This window comes from Myotis myotis, unplaced genomic scaffold, assembly GCF_014108235.1.
Source record: "Myotis myotis isolate mMyoMyo1 unplaced genomic scaffold, mMyoMyo1.p scaffold_m19_p_12, whole genome shotgun sequence".
Classification (NCBI taxonomy): Eukaryota; Metazoa; Chordata; class Mammalia; order Chiroptera; family Vespertilionidae; genus Myotis; species Myotis myotis.
Window position 1 is genome coordinate 5,745,327 of NW_023416316.1, and position 26,545 is coordinate 5,771,871.

At 42.6% G+C, this 26,545-nt stretch overlaps 1 protein-coding gene and 1 pseudogene across 8 annotated transcripts in view; both read right to left on the bottom strand.

The window, feature by feature from the left end:
• Positions 1-4,482: 4,482 nt before the first annotated feature.
• The window catches only part of PBX3 (PBX homeobox 3), a 195,775-nt gene continuing 173,712 nt past the window's right edge, over positions 4,483-26,545 (bottom strand). For 7 of the 8 annotated variants that reach the window (XM_036329635.1, XM_036329636.1, XM_036329639.1 and 4 more), the window contains 4 exons: positions 10,533-10,698; positions 9,235-9,347; positions 8,354-8,443; positions 4,483-5,759 (listed from right to left, as the gene is read on the bottom strand). In XM_036329635.1, the coding sequence (XP_036185528.1) occupies positions 5,667-5,759; positions 8,354-8,443; positions 9,235-9,347; positions 10,533-10,698 (462 nt within the window). In that variant the 3' untranslated portion in view covers positions 4,483-5,666. The remainder of the gene's footprint in view (positions 5,760-8,353; positions 8,444-9,234; positions 9,348-10,532; positions 10,699-26,545) is intronic. The other variant, XM_036329642.1, reaches the window with a different exon arrangement.
• LOC118667824 lies at positions 19,806-19,967 on the bottom strand (annotated as a pseudogene).

Below are 26,545 nucleotides of genomic sequence, written 5' to 3' on the forward strand. Positions count from 1 at the left end.
CCGCTCATTGGCTGAAGTGCCTGTGGACACAACAGCCTTCCTCAGGGTCCCAAGCCAGGGTCCCTGATGAGGAGGGGCTGCCTCTGTCCCCTTCCTGCTCAGGTCCCGCCTCCGGCTCACCAATAGTGAGGCTGCCCCTCATCATGAGAAAGAGACACTTTGACAAAGGGCACAAAGGGTTAAAAATGTGGGTTTGGGCTTCAGGAACACCCAAATCATATTTGTATTTGGCCAAGTGGCTTCAGTTTCCTCATCTGCTCATAGAGATGATAATAGAACCTTCCCATGAGGCTGCTGGGAGGGTTTGGAGAGTCTGGGAAGGGAGAGAGCTAGGATCCACGGCTCTGCCTTCTGTTCACCTTGCTCTCCGGGCTTTGCACATGCCCTTCCCTTGTCTGGGCCACCCTTCCCTGTGCCCCGGCCCCCACCCAACTCAGTTCTCCTCCTCCCACTCCTCCTCCTCCTCCTCCTCCTCCTCCTCCTCCTCTTCCTCCAGGTCTCTGAGTGGATGCCCATAGTCCGGTTTTCACTGTACCCGAGGTAAAGGCAGGGCCTGACTCCGTTGGAGGGCACAGTGGTCTGGGCTCAGCCTTAGAGGACAGCCGTTCGCCAGGGAGGTGGGGTACACAGATGATGTTCCAAGAAGTGAGGAAACAGGCTCAGAGAGGTTAAATCCCTCACCCTAGGTCACACAGCTGGTAGGAAGCAGGGCCAGGATTCAAATCCATGCCTGGACGCGAGATCTGCTTGCACCCCCAAGTGGGTTGTGTGGGCAATGGGCTAAGGGACCAGGGGCCAGGGGCCAGGGGCCAGGGCTGGACAGAACCTGGGAAAGGCACCCTCAGGGGCACAGACAGAACTCTACCCAAAATAAAGTGCACGCAGGGAGCATGCCCAGGCCCTGTGCTCAGCTCTTCTCGTGCATCGCGATGGCCACTGCCCAGGTCTGTCAACACTACGGTGCCAGGCCCAGCCGGGTGCACGGCTCTTCCTGTCTCCTATCCCCAGCCCTGTGATCCACAGACAGAACCACCAGATCTATGACACGCGCCCTGTACACACCACAGGACACCCACTCCTGCGGCCCAGGCAGCAGAGGCAGAGGCGGGAGAGAGGCGAGCGCTGAGAGGCGGTCACCCCGTCCCAGAAGGGACCTCACACTGGAGGCTGGATGGCTCCAGTCCACAGACGCCTCTCTCCATCCCACTGAGAGTGACTGCTGGAAGGTGTCACCTGGGGCCTTCACAGGGCAAACTCCAGGTGTGGGAGATGATGGACAGGCAGTGTCAACGCTGAGCCTCAGCGTTTCCCTCTGAAATGGGGTGACAAATCACCGGGGGTGCCGCCAACATTAAATAAGGGAACGTACAGGAAGGGCCTGGCCAAGGGCTGACCCAGAGATGCTCAACATCAGCTTCTCATGGCACAACACACATACGACACCTAAAACATGACCCCACCTGGGAGACGTATCCCCGCGTCACTTTCCCGCACAGGAAGGGGCTGCTCTAGAACAGCAGTTGCCAGGGGTCCGCGGACCACAGGTAGGCGACCGCTGCTCTAGAACACGGCCCCTCCCACACCACTCAGGCTGGGAATGGCAGGAGGCAGCTGCTCAGTTCAGTTCAGGGGCCAGAGGTTCTAACCTGGTTTGCAAGGCCACCTGGTCCACGACAGAGGTTCCCACCCTGCTCGTGTACCTACTCGGAGTGGAAGGCTGACACCTGTCCAACGGGAGGAGCTGCTCAGGCACCCGGGCTCCGATGAGCACACCTGTGCCCTGTGCGTCCATGTGGACAGGCCCCTTAGCCTGTGATTGGATGTCTCAGGTGGTCTCCTACTGTTATTTTCTTTGACCTTGAGAATGAATTGTGAGATCCCCCCTTCTCGTCTCGGGGTCCAGCAACCCACCAGCCTTTTTCTAATACCCTGACCAAGCATTTGCTTTCTGAACAAGGGCTGCAGCCTGATTTCATTCATCTCTGGGTCTAACCCACTGATGGACCCAGAAAAGGTACCTGGTGAAAATCTATCAAGTCAACACATTTCATCCAATTTGAAGTGAGGCATAAGAACCTGGGGGCTCATGCTGCACCCCAGTTCCCTCATGTATGAAGTGAGGATGCTTCTGCCCTCCCCCAACTCCACGAGCAAGGGAACACATATGCCCCCTCTGTTTTTATTTAGGCCTCCCCAGGACAAAGCCTTCACCTCCCACCCCAAGGGTTGCCGGTCAAGGTGTAAATCTCCAACAAACATGGTATATGCTTCTCTCAACAGACCTGAGGTCAACCCTGAGATGGTCCTTAGGAAGTTAAAGAAGACGTATTTGTGCCGAAACTGGTTTGGCTCAGTGGATAGAGCGTCGGCCTGTGGACTGAGGGGTCCTGGGTTCGATTCCGGTCAAGGGCATGTACCTGGGTTGCGGGCATGTCCCCATAGGGAGATGTGCAGGAGGCAGCTGATCGATGTTTCTAACTCTCTTATCTCTCTCCCTTCCTCTCTGTAAAAAATCAATAAAATATATTTAAAAAAAGACATATTGTGTGTGCATGTGTGCCCGGTGTCCACAGGGTATTTTTGCAAAACCACACAGCACAGAGGCGGTTTTATGTAAAAGATAAGAAAGGCTGACCCATACACTAATTGAATCATGCAAATAACTACTTAGCCCTGGGAGAGGCTCCTGCAGGCAGGCTGAGCCCGCGCGAGGGAGGATGGCTTCGGAGGGCCATCTATTTTATAAAGTTGACTCTCACAGCATAACTGGCTCAAGATTAATGGGAATGGTGGCCCTACACCCTGTTTTGCCTGGTTCCACCAACTGAAACAGTAAAACAGTTGTATTTATCATAGACAATTGGCTGCAACTGATTAACATTAATTTGATTTCCTGTGAGTCAATTTCCTTGAGATATATAGTAAACAGGCCAATTACCTGCTATTGACTTCTTTTATTATAAAGATTTGGATATCAGCGACAGATGTGTATGTATGTATGTGAAATTTCTAACCATTTGAATAAAACAAAAACAATGTTTAATCTAGTTAAAGGATGTCTAGTTGGTCTTACATTTTACAAGTTTAGAGTTTTTTAAAAGCTATGTTAAGGCCCTAGCCCAGGGGTCCTCAAACTACAGCCCGTGGGCCACATGCAAATACAAATATTGTATTTGTTCCCGTTTTGTCTTTTTACTTCAAAATAAGATATGTGCAGTGTGCATAGGAATTTGTTCATAGTTTCTTTTTAAACTATAGTCCGGCCCTCCAACGGTCTGAGGGACAGTGAACTGGCCCCGTTTAAAAAGTTTGAGGACCCCTGCCCTAGCCAGATAGTTCAATTGGTTAGAGCAGTGGTTCTCAACCTGTGGGTCGCGACCCCTTTGGCGGTCGAACAACCCTTTCAGATATTTACATTACGTTTCATCACAGTAGCAACATTACAGTTATGAAGTAGCAACGAAAATAATTTTATGGTTGGGTCACAACATGAGGAACTGTATTTAAAGGGCCAGAAGGTTGAGAACCACTGGGTTAGAGCATCATCCCTATATGTCCAGGCTGCAGGTTCGATCAACCAATGAATGCATAAGTAAATGGACAACAAATAAATGTTTCTCTCTCTCTCCAATTAAAAATGTGTTAAGTTGCAGGTTTCATATATATATTTAATGGCATCTGAGGGTTACTCTTTCTAGACAAACTTTTGCTTGTTCTTAACTGGTGTCTCACAGAAGTTCCGAAAGTGAAGAAATGAGCGTGACAAGACTGGCTATTTTTAAAAAGTTACAACAAAGGTTTTTCCATTTAGCTAGCAAGTGCCAACTGCATCATTAGGTCAGGATGGAGAGTGTAAGCTCCAAGGGTAGACACCCAGGTTCAAACATAGCCCCTTGTTGTCCGAGGTGTGTGGCTGATGGCATTTGCTTAGCTAGCCTCTATGAGCTTTAGTTTCCTAATCTATGAAAATGCAAGTATTCCTTGAGGCATGCTCAGAGCACAAGGATCAGGAGGACAGGGAACAGCGGCTGGCAACTAGCCAGGAGCCTGCACACAGAGCTGTCAGTTGGTAGGGGCTGTTCCATCCTCCCAACACCACCGTCACCTCAAAGTCCCCCTCTCACAGGCCACACACCTGCGCACCCAGGCCTGCCTTGGGCAGGCTCTCCCCTGGGTCTGTACTGGCTGGTTCACGTGGTGGTGTAAGAAACAGCATCAACATTTAATCATGAAAGCAAAAAGTTTATTCATGTTTGAAACTACATATAACTACCACAAGGAAGACTTTTTCAATCCAGGGTGTAATCCAGTTAGAAAGGAACACGAAACGCTTTTAATACATTAGAATCACCGCCACAAATTATTTTCATGACTCAATCAGTTTCAGAATCGCATACAATACAAAAAGAGAGAAAGGAGAGGGGCCCCATCACACAGGGTGAAATATACAGTACTGAATACTGAAATCCGAATGCATCACAATTAGTCGCTGCTTTTTTTTTTTTTTTTTTGCATGAATTAGTAACAAGATGAAGAACATTCAAAATGTTTCTCAGTATTTACAACAGTTTTACTGATTCTGTGTTAAAGACCCAATGTTTCCACCCTCGGTTTTTTAAAAGTTGCAAATGCAACCCTGATTTTTCTTTTAAAAGATTACAATGTACATTACATTTTATGAAGGGAAACAAAGAGTTAATTACAAGATGCAAAAAGATAAGAAAGAGACAAACTACAGCGTGAGTATTGTTCAGAGGTAGTAAGTGAGCACTCTAAGCTACAGAACATGTTGAAATTCTATTGGTTTGTATGAGTTCGCATGAGGTAATAAAGCTGTGTTTTGATTGGTGAGATGTATAAATACTCTTTTGCTACACTATATACAACACTCCAGAGAGCAGAGCCTTGGTCAATGCCCAGAGGACGTAGCAAACCTTGACAAGTCTGTGCAGCACCCAGCGCACATCGTAAAACCCAGATGGATCTCATGTTCACCTCCATCAGCAGCAAGTACCTTCATCTCCCAGAACAGTCTGGATCCATAATTTAATTACCAAGCAGACTCTGGGCACTGGTGCTTTGAGAGAGAGAAAAGATGCCACCAGTCTCTGATCTAATTATAACATAAGAGATCGCAACAAAATGTGATGAAGAAGAGTCTTAAGCACAACCATCATTAACAGAGAGAGCCAAACAGCTCCTTTATTCCAACTCCTTTAGCAATATGAATGAGAGACAAGCAAAGTCTGCGATGGAAACACGCGAGAAGTTCAATTTAGGTGAGGTGAGTCTTTGCATCTGCTTTAACCATTGAGGTTTAGCATACATTGTACTTTTTTACCCTTAAGGCCAAAGTACTTGGCAAGTGTGAAACCATTAATGTAAAATATTGATAATAAATTATGATAAAATAGCTACAGGACTGTCAACAATGTTAAATCTTGGCCTAATTGGATAAAGTGCTTTTTTTTTTAAAACATTGTGTGTTTTTAAGTATAAATACAAATGATTATGATTCTTTAAAAAACAGATGACCAAGTTCTCTAATAAGACAAGGTTTTACAGTAAAGCTGTAGATGGTGGGCCACAAAACTGCTTTCCTTCTCCTCCTATTGCTCTGAATGCACTAGCGAGGCATGTCAGCTCAGGGAAAGTGTTGCCAGAGATTAGTTAGAGGTATCAGAGTGCACACTTCCTGGGCCTTCTGTAGGAGAAGTCACAGAAGATGGAGTTGTTGCATCCTGCCAGCCTCCATTAGCCTGAAAGGAGAAACACAGTTCAACGGGTACACGTCTACATATTAATTCTACTCCCCGATTTAAAATACCAGATGACAACATGAGAGCAAAGATGCATTAGCGAAATGTATTTTCTAAACCCACTTTGCCAGCACTTTGAAGCATGTGTTAAAGTGGGATTAAATGCATGTAAAACAAATCCATCCCACCAAGTAAAGACTTGGCAATAAATCAGCACACTGAGGGAGGGCTCTGCCAGTCTGAAGCTGGCACCAACCTCAGCCTGTGATTTGCTGGTAAAGAGGAGGTGACTAGAAAAAAAATCTTTTAAGAAGGGAGCAGTAGAGAAGTCAGGGCAATGCCTCAGCAAGACCTTGGGTCCACGGAGTACAAACTTCAGCCTGGCTTAATCCTCGTCTCTACGGAGAAGAACTGCCCGCCCTTTTTCACACAGGCTGACAGTCAGCTACTATAATCCCGGGAAAACGAAGGCCAGGCTTTCCCTCCAAATAGGATCCTCCAGAATGAAAACGCATGAACTGTGGAGGAGCACACACTATTCAAATCTGCATTCCAATTATCTCTAACGGGAGCTCCTATCTGGGATGTTGCTACCGCGTTTCACAAGCCACTGGGCCTTCCTGCCTCAGGTCTGCATCAGCAATAACAGTACTCAGAAACAAATTTGCCTCATGTCTTGGCCTATCGAGGCAATTGCTGAAATCAACGTCTGATCAGATTTCTGCTATGGCAGACAGCTTGTCGCTACACATTTTTATGTCAGTCAAGAGGGAGGTGCTGGGCTTGTGAGTTGGGGAACACTGAGTGGAAGTGACGGGGCAGGCCTTTCTGGAGAGAAGGCGAGGGCGAGCTGGCTGACACCCAGCGCCCGCGGCACAGAGGGGCCTCATGCGAGGCTGCCCCAGGTCCAGACCTCCCACACCAATGTCAGGTCATGAGGTTCCCCGGTCCTCCTGCATCCCTCACATCCATCTGCAACTTCTGAGAGGCCACCCAAAATGTCTTCCTTTGGGCCTGTGTCAGCAGGCTTCTGACAACTCTCTAGATTCCCTGTGCAGCCTGGTGCTGGCTGCTAGATGAGCCGTGTGCTGGGAATTCTTCCTTCTCCCGCGATCGCTGTTCTTGGAGAACTCCCTTTCCTCCCTAGGATCACCCACAGAGATGACCAGAGCCAAAGGGAAAGGGATATTCAGGTTTGAGGCGTTCAGGTAAGGAAAAAAACCAGTGTCAGCAGTGTATTTCAAAGCCTCAGTAGTGCAGGGCGGATGCTGACATGCTTATGTGTATTTGTGTGGACGCTAAGGAATCTTCTTCTCTATCTAAAAGGTACGCTATGAGAGTTTTCACCCTCAGGTATGAAAATCTACTTAGAAAAAGAAAGACTCTTATGCAGATACAAGTCTGAAGACATTCCATCTGAAGTAAACATCATTCCTCTTTTATCCAAATTTATAAACAACAAATGTACAATATTTTTACCCAGCCTGGCAGCTGGAGGAGAGGTTGTCAGCAAGCATTCTTTTTTTTCAAAATAAATTAATCCTTACTCTGGTGGTTTGAGATTATGCACTGTATTATACAACAGCGCCTTATCAAGCCTCATCAGTGAAGATGGAATTCATGTCTGTAAAACGCTGCAGGCAATCACAGTTTCATATTTTATCATGTTGATAAGGATATCGCACATTCTCTGAAGCATTTCAAAACACTTAAATGAAAAAGGAGAAATGCAACTAAAAGGCTTTTTATATGGTTTGTTGTGGGTTATTATGAGTTATTTATAAACCCAAAAAGAAAGATTTGACATTTCAAATGTAAAAGATTTGAGTATTTAATGGTCCTTTTTCCCCGTTACAATTGAACATCCTCAATCACTTTTTAAATCATTAATATTTTACTCTCATAGCAAGTCAAGGCCCTAAAAAGGGAGAATTGTGTCCATTTTCTTCCTGACTCTACCACCATGTGTTGGGTGGTTCATTTCCTCCCTAAATCTGGAATCCCAGCTCCACCCTGATGACCTAATCCCCCCCACCTCCCCAACCCCCCACCCCATTTTCCATCCATGTGGGGGGGGGGGGGATGTTAAGCTGAATTGGCTATGAAAGTTAAAATCAGTTCCTCCATAATTAAAACCTGAGAGGCAGTGTGTCCTCCATGCTGACAGCACAGCAAACTGCTCTGAAGAGCAGAATCCTTTGTGCAGCCTTTGTTGATCGTTTGGGCCCTCCAAGGCTGTCCCCTTCGCCTGAGCTGTGTGGGGGAATTTTTCCTGCTGCTCGATTCTCAGATAAATGACCTGTTCTTCACCTTTTTCCTGGACCCACACGGCAGAGGCAGTAGGAGATGGCACCTTGATGGACAGGTGTTTTAGCCCCTATTGATGATGCACTCTGGACATCTGTGAGAACTTCTAAGGGCATGTAAGCAACAGGTGTTTAAATTCATAAAATAAAAGGGTAGTGAAGACGCTGCCTTCCCTACCTGCCCACAGATGAGAAGCCAAGTCAAATGGCCATTAATTTATTTATCAGTCGCCGTTTACCTGACACTATTTCTACAGCTCTTCACATGTGGTTCCCCAGAGTACTCACATTTAAATTATGTGGACTGTACAGTGAATTTCCTCCAAGGCCATCACTGTAGCCTCCCGTCTGATTGATAACATGACGGAGGGTATCCACCTAGAAGTGAGACGAAACAAAATTCATCATCACAAATCTATTAAAACATCATCACTTACAAAAGGAAACAATTTAAATTATGTGTGCCACGTGGGTTTAGCATCTTCAATGAAAGACAAATTATCAATCAAATGTGACTGGCAGAATTTCAACCATTCTTTGCATGTTTAAACTCACACATCTTTTATGCCAGAAACAGTAATGTCTTCATGGCAATGCAAACTTTCCATCTACACCGACCAAATGTGTGTGGTGGCTGTGGGTGAAATCTACTTATAAATGTGTATACTGATCTCTCTCTCTCACACACATATACACGCACACGCGCGCGCGCACACATACACACACACACACACCTATGTGCATAAAAACTGTTCTCAATAGGATGAGAAAAATGTTGAACCTGGAATATATTTTAAGAACTTAGGTTTTTATATTCTGACTTAAAAAAACACAGACATCAAACAGTAATCTATTTGTAAATCATACACTCACTGGTACACACAATTTTTCTGGTCTATTTTGGTACAAAATAAGATGCCCCTAACCCCTCTCCATGAGCTCAAGCCAGAGCCGAATGCATTCACAAAGTTGATCAAGTTTGAATCATCAAAAGTCGCTGTTCGCTTGACTTCTCGTTAAATTAAATGTGGGGCTGATGGGTCACGTCTGGAAGCACCCAGCCCAGGTCCTGCACAGATGTGCAGGCCACTTCCATGGGGTGAGAGCAAGGAGTTTTGAGCCCAAACCCTACCCTGCCAGAAAGGCCCCAGGCGGGGCATTTCTCCTACCTGTGATTGCACATTGGCTCCGACTTGGGACCCTTGGTAAGAATCCCCATTCAGACTCTGCATGTTCATGAACATGTCCCCAGAATTTGGGAGGTTAAAAGAACCAGAAGAACCTGGAAAGGAAAGAGTTAAGTGGCTGAATAACAGAGAGCTACACACAACCCTCACAGACCTAGAGGCGGGAAAGGAGGACAGGCACAGGAGGGAAAGGTCTGCACAACATGAAGCATTTCCGGGCTAAGAGGATGGAGAATAACGGCAAAGAGCTAGGTCCCGAGTCATGTTACAGCTAGGAGAGTCCTACCAATGGGGAAGCTCAATAAGAAACAAAGAGAAAATCAAAATAAACAGAAAACACCCAGTAGCTGGCCTGGCACCATCCCGTTTTATCTCCAGGATCTGGTCATTCAATACGCTCTCACCATCATTCCCTCCATGGTGGACAACTACCCAGAGAAGAAACATTTTTCTGAAGCTCGTTCTAAGCCATAATTCTACCTAACTTCCATCTGTTTTCATGTTCCATTAAAAACCCGGGGGGCGGGGGGGAAGAGAGAAAGACCACAAAACAAACAGAAAACTCCCACATTTCTGAATTTTTAAAGATATATATTAATAATATGAATTGCTTCTCAAGTCTATCTGTTTGGACTAGCTGCACAATTTTCATTGTCACTCAAGTTCCCTGTAATTTTAAGATGTTTCTAATTCCATCACAAATGCCACATAAAATTTAGGTATGAGGAGCCAAGATATTGCACCCATGTATTAAGTCCTATATCCCTCACAGCTAACCACCCACGAATCCTAAGCAAGCCAGCACAGGTGCTGAGGAAATGCTAAGAAGGGCAGCAGACAAGTCTGTGACCGCATTAGGTAGAAAGCAGGACTGTACTTCACTCCAACATTCTAGCCTCATTGCACAGCAACAGATAAATGTCCCACTTCTGCTATTTCATTCTTTGACAGGCACTATTGACCTTAAAATGATATAAGAATATAGTTAAAGTAATCATTAGTGGTGGCACTTTGCCTAATCTGCTGAATTAAAAACCACTACAAAGTGTGAAAGTTCTAAAACCTACCAGTAGCGAGTGAACTCACTGTAACAGTAGGTTTCTACAGGCTCTGGCCATTCAGTCATTCCCCATCCCAGGAGCAAGCCTGCATTTTTACACAATTCTTCCTTTATAAAGCCACCGTGCCCTCAGTAGGGCTCTTGCTTCCTGACCTGTGGGACAGGGCTTTGTGGCCTAAGGCTGCCTGGGCTGAGCAGGGAGTGAGCGCCCAGTACGCACCAGAATTTGGCGTGGTGGGCGAATTGGTCTGGTTGTTCTGCACAGCTGCGGCCACTGCGTGTGCGGCTGTCACGGCTGTCTTTGCAGCGTAGAGGTTGGCTTCTTCCTGAAACTTGCCAATATTCTTCTTGTACCTGATTCGTTTGTTGCCAAACCAGTTGGATACCTACAAATCACAGGGTCGTGAGTGAGGAGAAGAGAGGTCAGAGGGGGGAAAAGTCAAACTTACAGTAACTGTTGGACACCAAGGGGAACCCTTGGGAGACACTCAATTCTGAGCCTGAAATCACACCCTGTGGATAATGCATAATAGTTCTGGAGTTCACTTTCTCTTTTTCAAATCTCTCAACACTCTTGGAATGATACTGCTTCTTGGAGTTAGCCACAGCAACACTAAAATGGCTGTAAGCACTGTTTGTTCATAAAAGAATACTCAGTTGGTGTATACCTATTAGTATATAAGTGATCAGTCCCCCCTAAAAGTAGCTGAAAGCTAAAGGAAACATTTGTTAAGTTAGGTAAAAAAATAAGAAATATTTGAGAAAGAATGGCTATTCTTTCTGGGTCTGGGACAATTTTGGCAGCTGTACAGTAGAATCATGTTTGGTCTGCTGAAAAGAGTAACATCAATTAGTAATGGATGAAAAATCCCTTTGTCTCCTGCTTTAGAAGATACGTCTGTCTGCCAACAGAACTGCTTGAGCTCTGCCAGTTAACAAGGGAGAGGGTCACAACTTGAAAACTCAAATGACGGCAGTAAAGTCAAATGCAAATACACAGGAGTGGCTCTGATTCCATCCAGTGGACTATCCTTTTGCAAACTACTTACAATACTTCATACCAGGGCACATGGGAGAGATTTCTACACTTGATCTTAGCCAAAAGGCCAAGAAGCAATGGGAGAGATTTCTAAAGAGGATTTTGTCAACAAGCAGGTGTCAGCACATCTCACTGACAGCAAAACTTCAGCCCAAGTTATGGCTCAGTTACAATATGTGTTCAGGCTCTTATAGCTGAGCTATATAAAGAAGCTAAAACCCACACAGCAATTTATAAGAAGGTACCAACTGCTACATAAAAGGCTCTGACCTCTCTTGTTAAAGTAACAGTTAAAAAAATACTTTTCAATCATTTTTTAATATGTCAAAGGGGCATGTTGCTATGGTATCAGGCTGGTGAGTCACTGTTTTATCCTGAACAGCTATTCAGGGCCCTGAGGAAAAAGGAGTGGTATGAGCCCTCCAATCCAATTTATGCCAACAGGCAGGCTTGTTCACCATCTTTGCCAAGTCTTTAATTGCTTGGGAAAAGAACTCTCATTCTTCAACCCATGGCACTCATCCTTCTAAAAGAAGCCAGAGAACCCTGGCCAGGGAGCCACACAAGGAAGACAATGTTGGCCTTGCCACTGCCCACATGCTGTTCCCTCCTGGGGCAGCACTATGTGCACACACACATGTAGGCACACTCACTGAAGAGCCATGCAGCTCCCATGAGCACAGGTTCATAGACAGGAACACGCCAAAACTTGTCAGGAAGAAAACACGCTACAGATCAGGACTCCATAGCTATTTCTGTCCTGCCACCATTTCTTTTCCCCACAAGACTGTATGAATCCCTTTCTTCCTTCATATCAAATAGCAGTGCTTATCATAACTATCATCTAATGACTATCTCCAATGTGCCTGCCCAGCATTACGCAGAGTCCTTTGCACATACTGTCTCATTTAATCTTTATGTGTGTGTGTATGTGTATATGTGTGTGTGTGTGTGTGTGTGTGTGTGTGTGTGTGTGTGTGTGTGTATATTTCATGGAGGGAAAAGGAGAGAGATATAGGAACATCAATGATGAGCGTCATTGATCTGCTGCCTCCTGCACACCCCACACTGGGGATTGAGCCCAAAACCTGGGCATGTGCCCTGACCGGGAATCCAATCGTGACCTCCTGGTTCATATAGGTCAGTGCTCAATCACTGAGCCACGCAGGCTGGGCTCATTTAATCTTAATAATCTCAGGTCCTAGGTCAGCGGTTCTCAACCTGTGGGTCTCGACCCCTTTGAGCGTCAAACGACCCTTTCACAGGGGTTGCCTAAGACCATCGGAAAACACATATATAATTACATATTGTTTTTGTGATTAATCACTATGCTTTAATTATGTTCAATTTGTAACAATGAAAATAATCCTGCATATCAGATATTTACATGACGATTCATAACAGTAGCAAAATTACAGTTATGAAGTAGCAACGAAAATAATTTTATGGTTGGGGGTCACCACAACATGAGGAACTGTATTAAAGGGTCGTGGCATTAGGAAGGTTGCGAACCACTGTCCTAGGTAGTTGATCGAGGTGGTTAAAATAGGCATAACAACTGTCCCAAATCCAATGGCCTTTTCTCTCTCCTCAACTTGCTTACCTATCAGCAGTGTCAGATACTTGTAATTACCACTTCTCACTTTTTTCCTGGCGTGGTTTCTATGAGATTATGCTCCTGCTGCTTCTCCTTCCCTGACACCAGAGTGTGTGTGTGTGTGTGTTTTCTCCAACACTTAGATCTTGGCCCTCTTCTCTCTTTCTCCTCGAGCAAGCTTATCCTTAGCAACTACTTCTATTTCAATTATCATCTCTGTATGGATGACTCCCAGATTTCCATCTCTATCCCTAACTTCTATGAAGAATTTCAGTTCTAAATTTCTAAGACATTTCCATACAAATGTTCAACATATGCTACTACTCTAGCTTGTTTGAAAAAAACTGTCAAGCCTTTGAAAGAGTTAAATATTGACTATATCTACAGTGCAAAGGGAGATACTCCTGGTTGAGAGGGAATTTGGCATTTCTTAAGCATAATTAATGAAAATTCCCCAACTCTGAATTTAGCAACAAAGGCCCATCTTAGAATTCTCTTCTTCTAAACAATTCTCTGTTGGATTCCGTGCTTTGTAGTTAATATTACCTTGACAATCAGAGAAGCTATAATACATTAATGAAACCTGGCCTGGAAAATCAGATTACAGCTTTATTAACAGTTTCATAATTGAGGAATCTCTGAACCATCGAAGGTCTCATCTCTAGATATGTAAGAATACTGTGTTTATGCATACCCCTGGACCAATCAAACAACAGTCATCACTAATAAAGGTTTATTTAATTCTCACAGTAAAATTTTAATATCACCAGCAGCCTGGGGAAGCTTTAGCAAGTGGGTTTGCTTGACATCAGATCGTTTCTATTCTGCTAGTCCCAATACTTCTTAATCTTTAATATCAAGGCAATTAAAATTAATGGCCACTCATCCGAAGCTACTGTGGGCAGTGTTTCCTTGACATCAATTGTTTGATGGGATTACCTAGAGGTTAAACTAACAAGCAAGGTTTAATTGGAAGCAATGAAAGAAGCAGTGATCATACGTTATGTTTAACCTGCATAACCACATCTAAATGAATATCTAAAAATGTTAAACTATTTCTCAAATTAAAATATGCACGTCACATTCTGATATCACAGATTGGGCATTGCAGCAATCCAGCTATTAAGACCATACTGCTGCAAATGAGATTAACATAATTAATGTATAAATGGACACCTAAATTCAGGAATTCTTTTTCATCCTTTTTAAAACAGATGGATACAATTCGTTGCAAAAGAACCCCTACCATCACCCAGTAGGAAGCACCCAAAGCTTCACATCACATGGGGCCCCTCCTACACGTGCTCTCGGTGGAGCCAGACTGTACACAGGGGGCACTAAGCGAGCAGAGCTTGCTCCATCTCTGAACTGGATGGCGTGCACACAGGTCCCTGAATAGAAACACGGGCAGGAAATTGGTGGAGGAAAGGGAATACACTGTCCTGAGCTTCTCTTTTGAGCCACGTATCAAGGATTCATGACTCTGGACTATACAGAAGGCAAAGGGCCAGGCAAGAATTTAAAAATCAATTAAAAATGAGAATAAACGCACAAGTATTCTCTTCCTTCCACTGATGTTCATTGCTATCAGCTCCCAGACTGTGAGTTTTTGGCAATCAGGGGAATGAGTAGTGAACATTTTGCTGGCTGCTAATTTTCTGGAGCCCCTCTGCAAAGCCAAGAAGTGGCCAGAAAAGCTTCCGGTCTCTCCAATTTACTATAGCCATGCATTTCCCCAAACCTCATCTAGCTGCAGATTGCCAATTGCTTTTAAAAAGCAAAATGTTTTTCCCCGCCAGCATGGCTCAGTGGTTGAGTCTCAACTTATGAACCAGGAGGTCACAGTTTGATTCTCAGTCAGGGCACATGCCCAGGTTGTAGGCTCAATCCCCAGTGGGGCGTGTGCATGAGGCAGCTGAATAATGGTTCTCTCATCATCATCAATGTTTTTCTCTCTCTATCCTGCTCCCTTCCTCTCTGTAATCAATAATAGTATTTTTAAAAATGATTTTATATGTGAAATCTAAGACACAAACTAGAGAAACAGATAGTAGAGGGGTGGTTACCAGAGTTGGGGGGGGGGGGGAGGAGAGGAAGAAATATTGGTCAAAGGGTATAAACATCATTTATAAAATTAACAAGTTGGGAATCTGATGTAAAGCATGGTGACCATAGCTAATAATACTGTATAATAAACTTAAATATTGCTGACAAAGTAGGTCTTAAATGTTCTCGCTACAAAAAAGAAATGGTAACTATGTGACTGGATGGTGGTGGGAGCTAATACTGTGGTGGCAATCATTTTACAATTTATAATTACATCAAATCAACAGTTGTATACCTTAAACTTATACAATGTTATGTGTCAATTATATCTATCTATCTAGTTATATATTTACTAGAGGCCTGGTGCACAAAATTTGTGCACTCGGGGGGGGGGGGGAGTTCCCTCAGCCCGGCGTGTGCCCTCTTGCAGTCCAGGAGCCCTCAAGGGATGTCCAATTGCCAAGGAGTGGGCCTAAACTGGCAGTCAGACATCTTTAGTGCCGCCACAGAGTTGGGAGAGGTTCCCGCCACTGCTGCTGCGCTTACCAGCTGTCAGCCCGGCTTCTGGCTGAGCAGCGCTCCCCCCGTGGGAGCCCACTGACCACCAGGGGGCAGCTCCTGCATTGAGCATCTGCCCTCTGGTGGTCAGTGTGTGTCATAGTGACCGGTTGTTCTGTGGTTCAGTCAATTTGCATATTTGTCTTTTATTATATAGGATTGATTTCAGAGAGGAAGGAAGAGGGAGAGATAGAAACATCAATGATGAAAGACAATCATTGATCAGCTGCCTCTTGCACGCCCCCTCATTGGGGATCTGAGCCCACAATCCAGGCATGTGGAATCAAACCCAGGACCCTTCAGTCTGCAGGCTGACACTCTATCCACTGAGCCAAACCAACCAGGGCTCAATTATCTCTTAAAGCTGCGGGGTGGGTGGGGGAGGTGTAAAACTCCTTTTCAAATATAACCAAATTCAACTTCTGTGTTGCCTTTTTACCTTCTTCAACAAGGTACTTGGACTTTCACTTAGAATCTTCAACTCTGAATTAGAAAAGTCAGATATGGGCAGTCTCACATATGGGTAAGTGCTTGGGACTCAGGGTCTGGTTTCAAATCCACATTCTGCCACTTACTCTGAGCATTTGGGGCAGGTTACTCAAATTATTTCTGTGTCTCCTCTCATATACAGTATCATCCTCATCGAATTGTTGGGTGCATTAGTGATTCTGGCACAGTGATTACCTGATAACTATTAGCTAGTACTACCACCCAGGTTTTATCAATGAAGAAACAAGCGATCCAGACTATACACAAATTGCCCAAAATCACAGGGCAAAGTATAATGGATCCAGATTTCAACCTCAGGATTTCCCATCACTTTTTTTTCCTGTTGTATAATCAGTTGGGATATGTTTACTGAGTATCTCCCTCCCTTCCTCTCTGTCTCTCTCTCTCTCTCTCAAATCAATTTAAAAAATAGTCATACATAGACATACATAGCTGGGCACATGTACACATATACACACATGCACGTGTACACAGAAAAAATTACTAGGAAACACATACTAATCTTTTAGAGCAGATTTATAAGAAATTTCTATTTTTGTGTTTTCCTGTATGTTTTCAAGTATTAGCCAAAGAGATTTCAGATAAGGAGTATTTTAAATCAGAAAAAATGTACTTTCCAATGGAAAAGGGAACCAATCTGCTTTTTAAAGCAGAACTCACTTAACAATCTTTAAGAATGAGAGTGCCAGGCCTCGGGCAGCGCGCACACCTCCAGGAACCAGCAATTCCACTCCTGTATTCTATCTGGAGAATGGGATTCAGGCCCAAAAACTCTTGAAATAATTAAAATCAGACATTTTGTAAATCTCAAGTGATTAAAATTTCCCAGACTGCTTTGCATTTAAGAAAAACTCCATGCTCAAATTAAAAAGCTAAGCCATCTACAATGTCTGTACTGTCACTGAAAGGCAATTTTTAAATTAGCATTAGTTGCATCTTACATTTCAAATTCTATCACTACATTTATTTATCATTTAAATAACAATGTTAAATTTTTAAAAGAGAAAAATTATTACGTAAAGACTTAATCTTCGAGAGGCAGAAGTGCGGAACTTTAGCGCTCCTCCTTAGTTTTGCTTCCCTGCATAAAACACATTGGGGAGAGGATCAGCACTTGTTTGGAAAAGAAGCAGCTGACGCTAAAACATCATTATTGAGATTAGCAAACTAAAAATTTATGAAGCACAAATCTTAGAAAAATATGTGATTGTGGTTCCCATGTTTACTTGTGCTGCACACTTTATGTTCTGTGCCTAATTAAATGCAACAGATTTTGAAATGTTGAAATGCCAAGTCGGGTATAATGGAACATGTAGCATATTTACATGGTAAACAATTTTACCTCTAATAAATAGTTTCTTCCTAATCAATATGTTTTCATCCCCATTATGTGATTCAATTTGAAATGAGGGTTAGAAGCAAGAGACTGCTCAATTTTTTATGTTAATGGTGTTAATAAACTAAATCTCATTCTACTCCTCGCCCTCCCAAGGATGCACACTCAGTGTAAGGACAGAAAGGCTGGACATACTTTTCATAACCACATGTGTGCATTCCAGACGGCAGCTGAGCAAGGCCTTAGGAGCCAGACAGACCTGTGTGTGAACCCCAACTCTGTGATTTCCCCTGTGTTACCTTGGTCAGGTCATGTCATCTAATGTTCTCCTTTCCTGATGTACAAGATGGGATAACGATGCCTACTACTCACAGGGCTGTCATGAACATTAAATGAGACAACATGTTAAAATACACAGGACTATGCCTGAGATGTACTAGGCACCTAATAAATGTTACCTCTCCCTTTTCTGAGAACAAACAAGCAACAAGAGCAACATAGCCAGGCCAGTGTGGCACAATGGGTTGAGCATTGTCCCATGGATGAAGAGGTCGCTGGTTTGATTTCGGGTCAGGGCATATGCCCTGGTTACAGGATCAATCCTGGGCATGCAGGAGGCAGCCAATCGATGTTTCTCTATCATCAATATTTCTATCTCTCTCCCTCTTCCTTCCTCTATCTCAAAAAAATAAAAAAGAATCAATAAAAACAGGTGTGTTTTTTTTAAAAGAGCAACAACAAAGCCCTCTTGCTTTCTGTAGTCACAAAGGTCAGGTCTCCCTTTTCACAGGAGCTTTGAATTCTGGGGAGAGCCAGTCCATGTTCCCAGTGCTGGTGGGATAAAGGCTATGAGGACATGGAACAGCCCACCAGACCTCAGAGAGAAGGCAGGGGAGGGTTGCGGGGGGAGGGCAAGAGACCAACCAAAGGATTTGTATGCATGCATATAAGCATAACCAATGGACACAGACAGTAGGGGGGTGTGGGCAGGTGCTGGGGGGTGGGAGTGGCCAGGGAGAAGTAAATGGGAGAAAAAGGAGACATATGTAATACTTTCAACAATAAGGAATTTAAATTTAAAAAAAAGAGAGAAAAGGGGGTGCTCAGCATAATAAACTTCCTAGCAGAGGAGAATATAGAGCTCCTATCTGCACATACCTGCCAGGCTACTCCTCTGCATAAGGAGCTGGTATTACCTATGCCTCTTTTGCTCTCCTCACTCCTGCCCCAACATGACAGCCACTTGCATGACAATGCACTGGACCTACAATTTGTAGGAAACCTAGGTTTATAGCCTACTTATACCTATACTTACAACAGCAGCCATAGATGGAGACTGCATTATGAGCCAGCCACTGTGTCAGGAACTTTACATCCATTATCTTATTTAGATAAGATCCAGGGTTACTAACGTAGAAATAAAGTCAGCAACTATATGTAACTTGCTTGAGGTCACACAGCCTTTCCTGTGCTTTTCCACTATCCCTTATCTAGTAGGAACTTCTAAATTAATACTCTTAATTTTAAAAATTCAAAAAATATTTACTCAATTTTATTTCTTCTCCATTGTATTAAATGGCTAAGGCTATAAAAGTATATTCTACCTTTTCAGTGCAAAATATTTTGGCTCTTTTATTTTTTAAATGTGGGCTAGCCCAAGAATCCAAATCATCTGTTTTCTTTTTAGAAAATAAGTTCCAAATTCCTAACAATTGTCTTAAAAACCAACTTGAAACACAACCCACTTCTAATGGGAAAACTGAACAATAGAAATTCAGTTTCCATAGTATTTGAAATAATTTAAAACAGATTCACTTGTCAAGTACTATATTTTTTTTATTTGAGGCTGTGAAACATTTTATTGCCATAATGTACTGACACCCTCACAGTCTGGCTTTGCCCTTTCTACTCTATGCATGATAGACTGATAAGTACTCATGACATTCACAAAGAGGTTCATCTGCAAAAGTATATAAAACGTCAGCCTCCCGGCCACAGCACATAGAAAAGAGATGACACCATTCGTCTCCCTAAAACACGTGCTGAGGGGCAGTTCTAAATGACCACAGATGATATTTTCAGTTAAAGATGCTTTTCTTTAAAATTCTCTCTTTTAAAAAAATAAAATGTGCTAGGTGTACAACTGAATAGGTTCCTGCATAAGCTCCATGGAAAGCCTTTGGCAGATTTTGGAACACTGACAACTCAACTGTGAAACTACCTCCCATCAGCTGCACTGAAAGGTGGAGCCATTTACCAGGTGACACACCAGCATCCCAGAACTAAACTCAAGAGCACTCTTTAATAAACAATAATGGGCCAGATTTTTTGTCTAGATAAGTGTCATGTCAATCTAATTCCTGTAAATGAAAACATCAAAGTTTATTCAGTGTTCTATAGTCAAGCCTTTTGTTTCGTGGAAACCCTTATTTAATCAAATACCAGTCCCTACCAAATACATATCCCAGTTTTCTTTACTTCTTAAAAATCCAGAAATTTTCACTGAATTTATTTAAACTGATAAGAACAGATACTACACTTGATCTTAGCCAAAAGGCCGAGAAGCGATCACTGAATTTATTTAAAATGTCCTCAAAGCCCTAGCTGGTTTGGCTCACTGGATAGAGGGGTGGGCAAACTTTTTGACTCGAGGGCCACAATGGGTTCTTAAACTGGACCGGAAGGCCGGAATAAAAGCATGGATGGAGTGTTTGTGTGAACTAATATAAATTCAAAGTAAATATCATTACATAAAAGGGTACGGTCTTGTTTTTTTTTTTTAGTTTTATTCGTTTCAAATGGGCCAGATCCGGCCTGCGGGCCGTAGTTTGCCCACAGCTGGGATAGAGCGTCGGCCTGGGGACTGAAGGGTCCCAGGTTCGATTCCGGTCAAGGGCATGTACCTTGGTTGCAGGCACATCCCCAGTAGGGGGTGTGCAGGAGGCAGCTGATCGATGCTTCTCTCTCATCCATGTTTCTAACTCTCTATCCTTCTCCCTTCCTCTCTGTAAAAAAATCAATAGAATTATTTAAAAAAAAAAAATTAAAAAAAATAAAATGTCCTCAAAAGATATATTACCCTTTCAACATACATAATTCTAAAAACAAATCATATACATTTTTAGAGTAAAAAATACAACAAGGGTAGGTAGATCTATTCAAAACTAATAGACATAACCCCACTTGCCAAACCCTGGCCATCCCATGGCCCCCGGGCTCTCACCTTTGTGGAGCCTGTGAAGGGCTGGGCTGCCTGCACACTGGTTTGCTGGAGGGCAGAGCCTCTGTTCCCTCTTTCTCTTGGCGCCTTTACACGGCTCTGTCTGCACAACATACCCAGCAAGAAAACTGGTTTGAATGGGTGACAGATTTGCATTTAGCAAGCACTAATGATATGCCCAGCCCTGTAACATATATGATCTCATTTAGCCCTCAAACCTCTGATGAAAATATTATTATCCTAATTCTACAGATCAAACAATAGAAACTTCAGGTTAAATAATTAGCGTAAGGTCACATTGCTACTTAATAAGGGTGGAGTAGCCTCTGAGTGACTTTTCTGCATCTTCCTATACTAAGTACAATCATCTGGAGTTAAAGTATCAATTTCTCAAAATGAGTAATAAGAAATGATAGTACCACTGCCTAAATGGAACACAAGTAACAAAACTTAGTTTTGGTTAAAAAATCTGGAGTGCTTCCAGGGTCATATTTCCTAAATATCTAACTTTAGGGAATCAAGAGGGAGAAAATGAAACTATTTATATTACTTTAACACTGATTCTCAACCTTCCTAATGCTGCGACCTTTAATACAGTTCCTCATGTTGTGGTGACCCCCAATTTCATTGTTACAAATTGAACATAATTAAAGCATAGTGATTAATCACAAAAACAATATGTAATTATATGTATTTTCCTATGGTCTTAGGCGACCCCTGTGAAGGGGTCGCGACCCACAGGTTGAGAACTGCTACTTTAGAACTTTTCTCCCTTGATCTTCAGCCCAGTCATCTAACAAGGTCCCAGTGGGGTTACAGTAACCCATTAGTTCTTTTACCCTCTTCCACTCCTGGGTCAGAGCTTAGCTAGGGCAAGTCACAAGCCCAAGCCACTGGATTGCCTCTGATTATATACCTCAACCCAGAATTCTTTATCTCCCCTAATTAATTTCATAGCACTTATTACCATAACATTCAAATTCATATCGAATTATTTACCCAATCTCCAAAATATCAGTTCTACCAACAAAATACTTTCAAATCTATCCCTATTTTCTACTATCAGTGGCCTAATTTGAATCTTCACCACCTCTTGCCTGAATTATACCAATAATTTATGTAGTCACTTTCATCCTATTGGTTCCCCCTAAAACTGACCTTACAATCTGGTGCTAGGATTATCTTTCAATCTAAACACATACCTCAACCCAGAATTCCTTATCTCCCATAATTCATTTCATAGCACTTACCACCATCCTATCTAATATCCTATCTAATAATAGATAATCATGGTAATTGACCATACCTTCGCTACACCTCCCATTGGCTAATCAGCGAGATACGCAAATTAACCACCAACAAAGATGGCGGTTAATTTTCATAAGTAGGCACAAAGCGGCGGAGCGAAGGCTTGAAGGCAGCTCTGGCTGGAGCAGCGAAGGCTTGAAGGCGGCTCCAGCTGGAGCGAAGGCCTGGGTCCCGGGTGCCGGAGGAAAACCAGTTCCGGCAGCCAAGGGAAGGGAAGGCCTATTGCACGAATCTTTTCATGCAACAGGCCTCTAGTAACATAATAATTGCATATGTTATTATTTATAATTATATATCTCAATTATCCTTCTCTCCTCATTAGAATAAGCTCCACAAGGACAGAATCTCTGTTGTACTCACTATGATATGTAGCATAGTAACCAAATCACTAGTTGCATAAATACTGTTGAATAAATTAATTAATTAATGCAAAACAGGCATGTAAACTGATCCATCTCAAAATTGCAGGCATAACTGCAGACATCTAAATATTTAAATACCATAATTGCAGACCTTCCCCAATCAAGCTCAAGCTGGACTTTTTAACGAAATCGTTTCTTCAACACTCACTGAGTGTCTATGTGCTGTACATTGTGCTAGGTGTTTAGAATATAGTACTGAATAAGACCGTAGTCCCTATCAACATGGAATTCACCACCTATTTGGGGAACAGCATTAAACAATTCATTATTTAGTTATAGAACTGACATTTGAAATGAGCGTTGAATAGTAATTAATATGATATCTATCTTTGTGTAGCAATGACAGAGAAATAGCATAATCATTTTTATTGTTACATCTTCTTACTCTGTGGTAGGCATTCTGCTAGGTGCTCTACATATTTTATTGAACCAAATTTCCCATTACCCTATGAAATACATGCTATTTTTATCCAAATTATATATATGAGGAAATGAGACACAGTAGGTGAAATGACTTGCTCAAGGTCACAGAGCTAATAAACTGGAAGACTTTCCTTATCCTCTCAGTAGGACATAAACCCATAGGCACCTGTGCACTCTCCCAGGTAACTTTTGTCTCCTCTCAGTAACATGCTTGTCTTCCCCAAGAGATTTGACATTTCTAAGGCTAAAGAACCCTATCTTATTCATCTTTGTTTGCCACAGTGCCAAGCGCAATGCCTAGTACACAACAGAGACAGACCTATAAGCCCTCAGGCTTCTAACCAAAGAAATCACTGGTAGGAGATGAGAAGAGAGGAAAGTAAGGTCTCAGAGTGTTTGTTCCCCTGACTCCCTCACTGTCTTTACTTAAGGTCTCAGTTACTGTTCTCCATGCACCCTTATGTCTTGGTTGGGTAACAGAACCAAGCATTACTAGTATTATCCTTTGTGGTTTCCCTACACTCTGTCTATACTTCCGTCATAGTCACTTTATTAAACTCTCCTCAAATTATTCTAATTTACGTGTGCCATCTGTTTTCTGCTGGGACCCTGACTAATATATTGGCCTATTGGTCTGACATGCCTCACGGAAGCAAGGCCATGGAAAGGTGAGATGTAATGATCAGGGACAGGCATAAGGAGAGACTGACGGGAATACTCACAAAGAAAAAATAGGCAAAAGAAGGTGACAAGGACAAAAACCAGAGGGACCATGATTCTGGTTATGGCTTCTTGTATGGTATAGAAAAACTCAAAAACTACACCTAAGGTGGAAACAGTCTCTATCTCTCCTTAGTTTGGGCATCATGTTAAACGAGTATTGGAGATTCCCTTTAAAAGTCAACTGTAAAGTAAATATAATACCTGACATCACTGGAGTAAGCTTTAGGGACCATGCTAATTATAGTGCTGATTGTAGAAAACAACAACAAAAATATCAGAGGCTTCCCTTGTTTTCTTTAAATCTTGCAGATAACTCCTTATCTGTACTCAGCATTACAGCATCCTCAAAGCTCCCATCTTTTTACAACCAGCTCCTTTGTTCTCTGCACACTGTTTAATGATACCCCATCTCCACTAGGACACAGTCAGAGCCTTTACAGAACAGAGGGTCTGCAGCCTTCTTTTAAGACAGTGTGGAAGAACCACTTTAACAAATAGCTGCCACTTTCCTTCAACTTGTCTCCAGTTTACCAATTGCATACTCACAGCACAATCTATTTCTGCCTTCTATCTACTGCCAAAGTAACTGAAAAGGCCTTTATGGATAGCTGAAAAGGATACTGTAATTTGATAGTCATCTTCTCCCCTGTTCTAATTATTATTTTAACAGGCTTCTTCTTATTTTAATACATTTTTTTAATAAGGAAATCTTACTTACAAATTTTAATTAGCTTAGTGAATACTCACTGCTTTGGAATAAGTAGTTTAATGAGGAAGGAGATCTCAGACTACTAACTAGCCTAGAGTCTCTGAAGTAGCTGGGGGGAATGATGCAGCCTTAGTGATATAAGCCCTGGTCTGTGCCTCACAAACCAGGACTCTGCAGCTGAGGCCTCAGGGACAGAGGAATCACACTGCCTCTTGCTGGAAAAAAGTAAAAATCCAGTTTCTTCCTTTTTATCAAGAACCTCTGTGTAAGAACCTCCAGCCCTCCAGAAGACCTGTGTCTCTTGTCAAATCATTAATTTCTGTGAACATCAGTCTCCTCATCTGTAAAGGTTTTAGGCACTTTTCTTCATACCAGACTATTTATAAAAGTGCGTCTTGTGCACCACTGTAAAGGTTCCAAAATACGTTAGCTGAATAAACAAATGAATGAAAGAATGAATCTTAATCCTGCCAATTAACCTTCTTACCATTTCAGGTTTTCATCTGTTAAAAAAAAAAAAAAGCCAATCTTTTCTTTACAGTACATTTCAATTAGACTAGCAATGAAGAATAAGTTAATATTTTTCATTCTAAAAACTTCTAGCACAGAAAGTACAGCCAAAATTATTCAAATTCAAGATTGGAATCAGGAGAACAATGGAGATTTTTGTGACTTGCTAACTTGAATAATCAGTGCAAGTTAGCTCTATTCCAAAAAGTAAAAGCATATTAATATCTTCTCCACTAACTAAGAATATGTGACAATTTAAGTATGATTCTCAGGGCTTATGACATTTGAAATAATTTCTTCTTTTGTGAATTTTCAGGGTGTTATGTAAAAGGGGAACTCCAGCTTAATCAAACCAAGCCTTAGGACAGCAGAGATTTCAAATTCTGAGATCTGCCTATAATTCCATATTAAGGATATTTATCTTTATAATATATTAGCATAAATTAATGTAGGACTAATAAAAATTGTAAATTTTTTACTTACTTCTGCCTATTTATATATTATAATGTACAGTAAATTTTTAAAACTACAATATATATTAATACGTCCAAAATCAAACTCCAGATCTTTCTCTCCCCAAAACCTGCTCCTCCCCAAACCTTCCCCAACACATTTCATGACAATTCCATCCTTCCACTGCTCAGGCCAAAAATTAGTCATCCTTTACTCTCTCTTCTCTTACATCCTAATCTAATCTATCAGAAAATCTCTCGCTATCCCTTCACAATTATCTGGAGCCCAGCCACCTCTTGTCACCTCTACAACTATTATCCTGGCCCAAGGCACCATCATCTTACTCGGTGATAGGCAGTGGCACTCTACCAGGTGTCTCTGCTTCCCTTTGCTTTCAGGGTCTATTGTCAACAAAGCTGCCTTGGTGACCCTGTTAAAATTAAGTCAGATCATGTCATTCCTCAGTTTTCCTTAAAAGCTCAAGTTATTACCATCCTATAGAATAAAAGCCTAATATGCTAAGTGTCTGGTTGTCCGTTCAACCAAAATGTAATATGCTAATGATATGCTAAGGCCACTCAACCACTCACTATGATGTGCACCAGGGGGCAGTCGGCCAATTACTATGACATGCACTGACCACTAGGGGGCAGACACTCTGACCATTAGCTTTCTTTAATAACCTATTAACTTGCTGCTGGGGTCCGGCTGATCAGGACCGAGCAATATAAGCCGGACACAGCCTGGAGCCCTCCTGCGGTCCCTCCCCAGCTGGTCAACCTCCCACATCCCTCCCCGGCCCCGATCGTGCACCAGTGGGGTCCCTTGGCCTGGCCTGTGCCCTCTTGCAATCTGGGACCCTTCGGAGGATGTTGGAGAGCTGGTTTTGGCCTGATCCCGCAGGCCAGGCCAAAAGACCCCACTGGTGCACAAATTCATGCATTGGGCCTCTAGTGGTCTATAAAACCCCTGCATCATTTGGACCTCACATTCTCTTTGACTTCATCTCCTATTATTTCTACCACCTGCTCAGGCCACTTTTACCTCAGATGTTTGCACTTACTGTTCCCTCTGCCTGAATGTTCTTCACCAATTCGCCACATGGTTTGCTAATTCATCTCCTTCAATCTTTACCAAAAGATGTTATCTTACAGGGGCTTTCTTTAATAACTTATTAAAAATTGCACCCTTTGAATTTCCTGTTCCCTTTCCTTTCCTTTATTTTTCTCCATTAACACCTATCACTTTCTTATTTATCATCTCATTTACTTATTTTATCTGTTTATATCCCCCAGGAAAATGTAAGTTCCATGAGGGCATGTCTGTTGTTTTGTAAGTAAACTTTAGTCAAGTAAAAATACATGTATACAAAAAAGAAA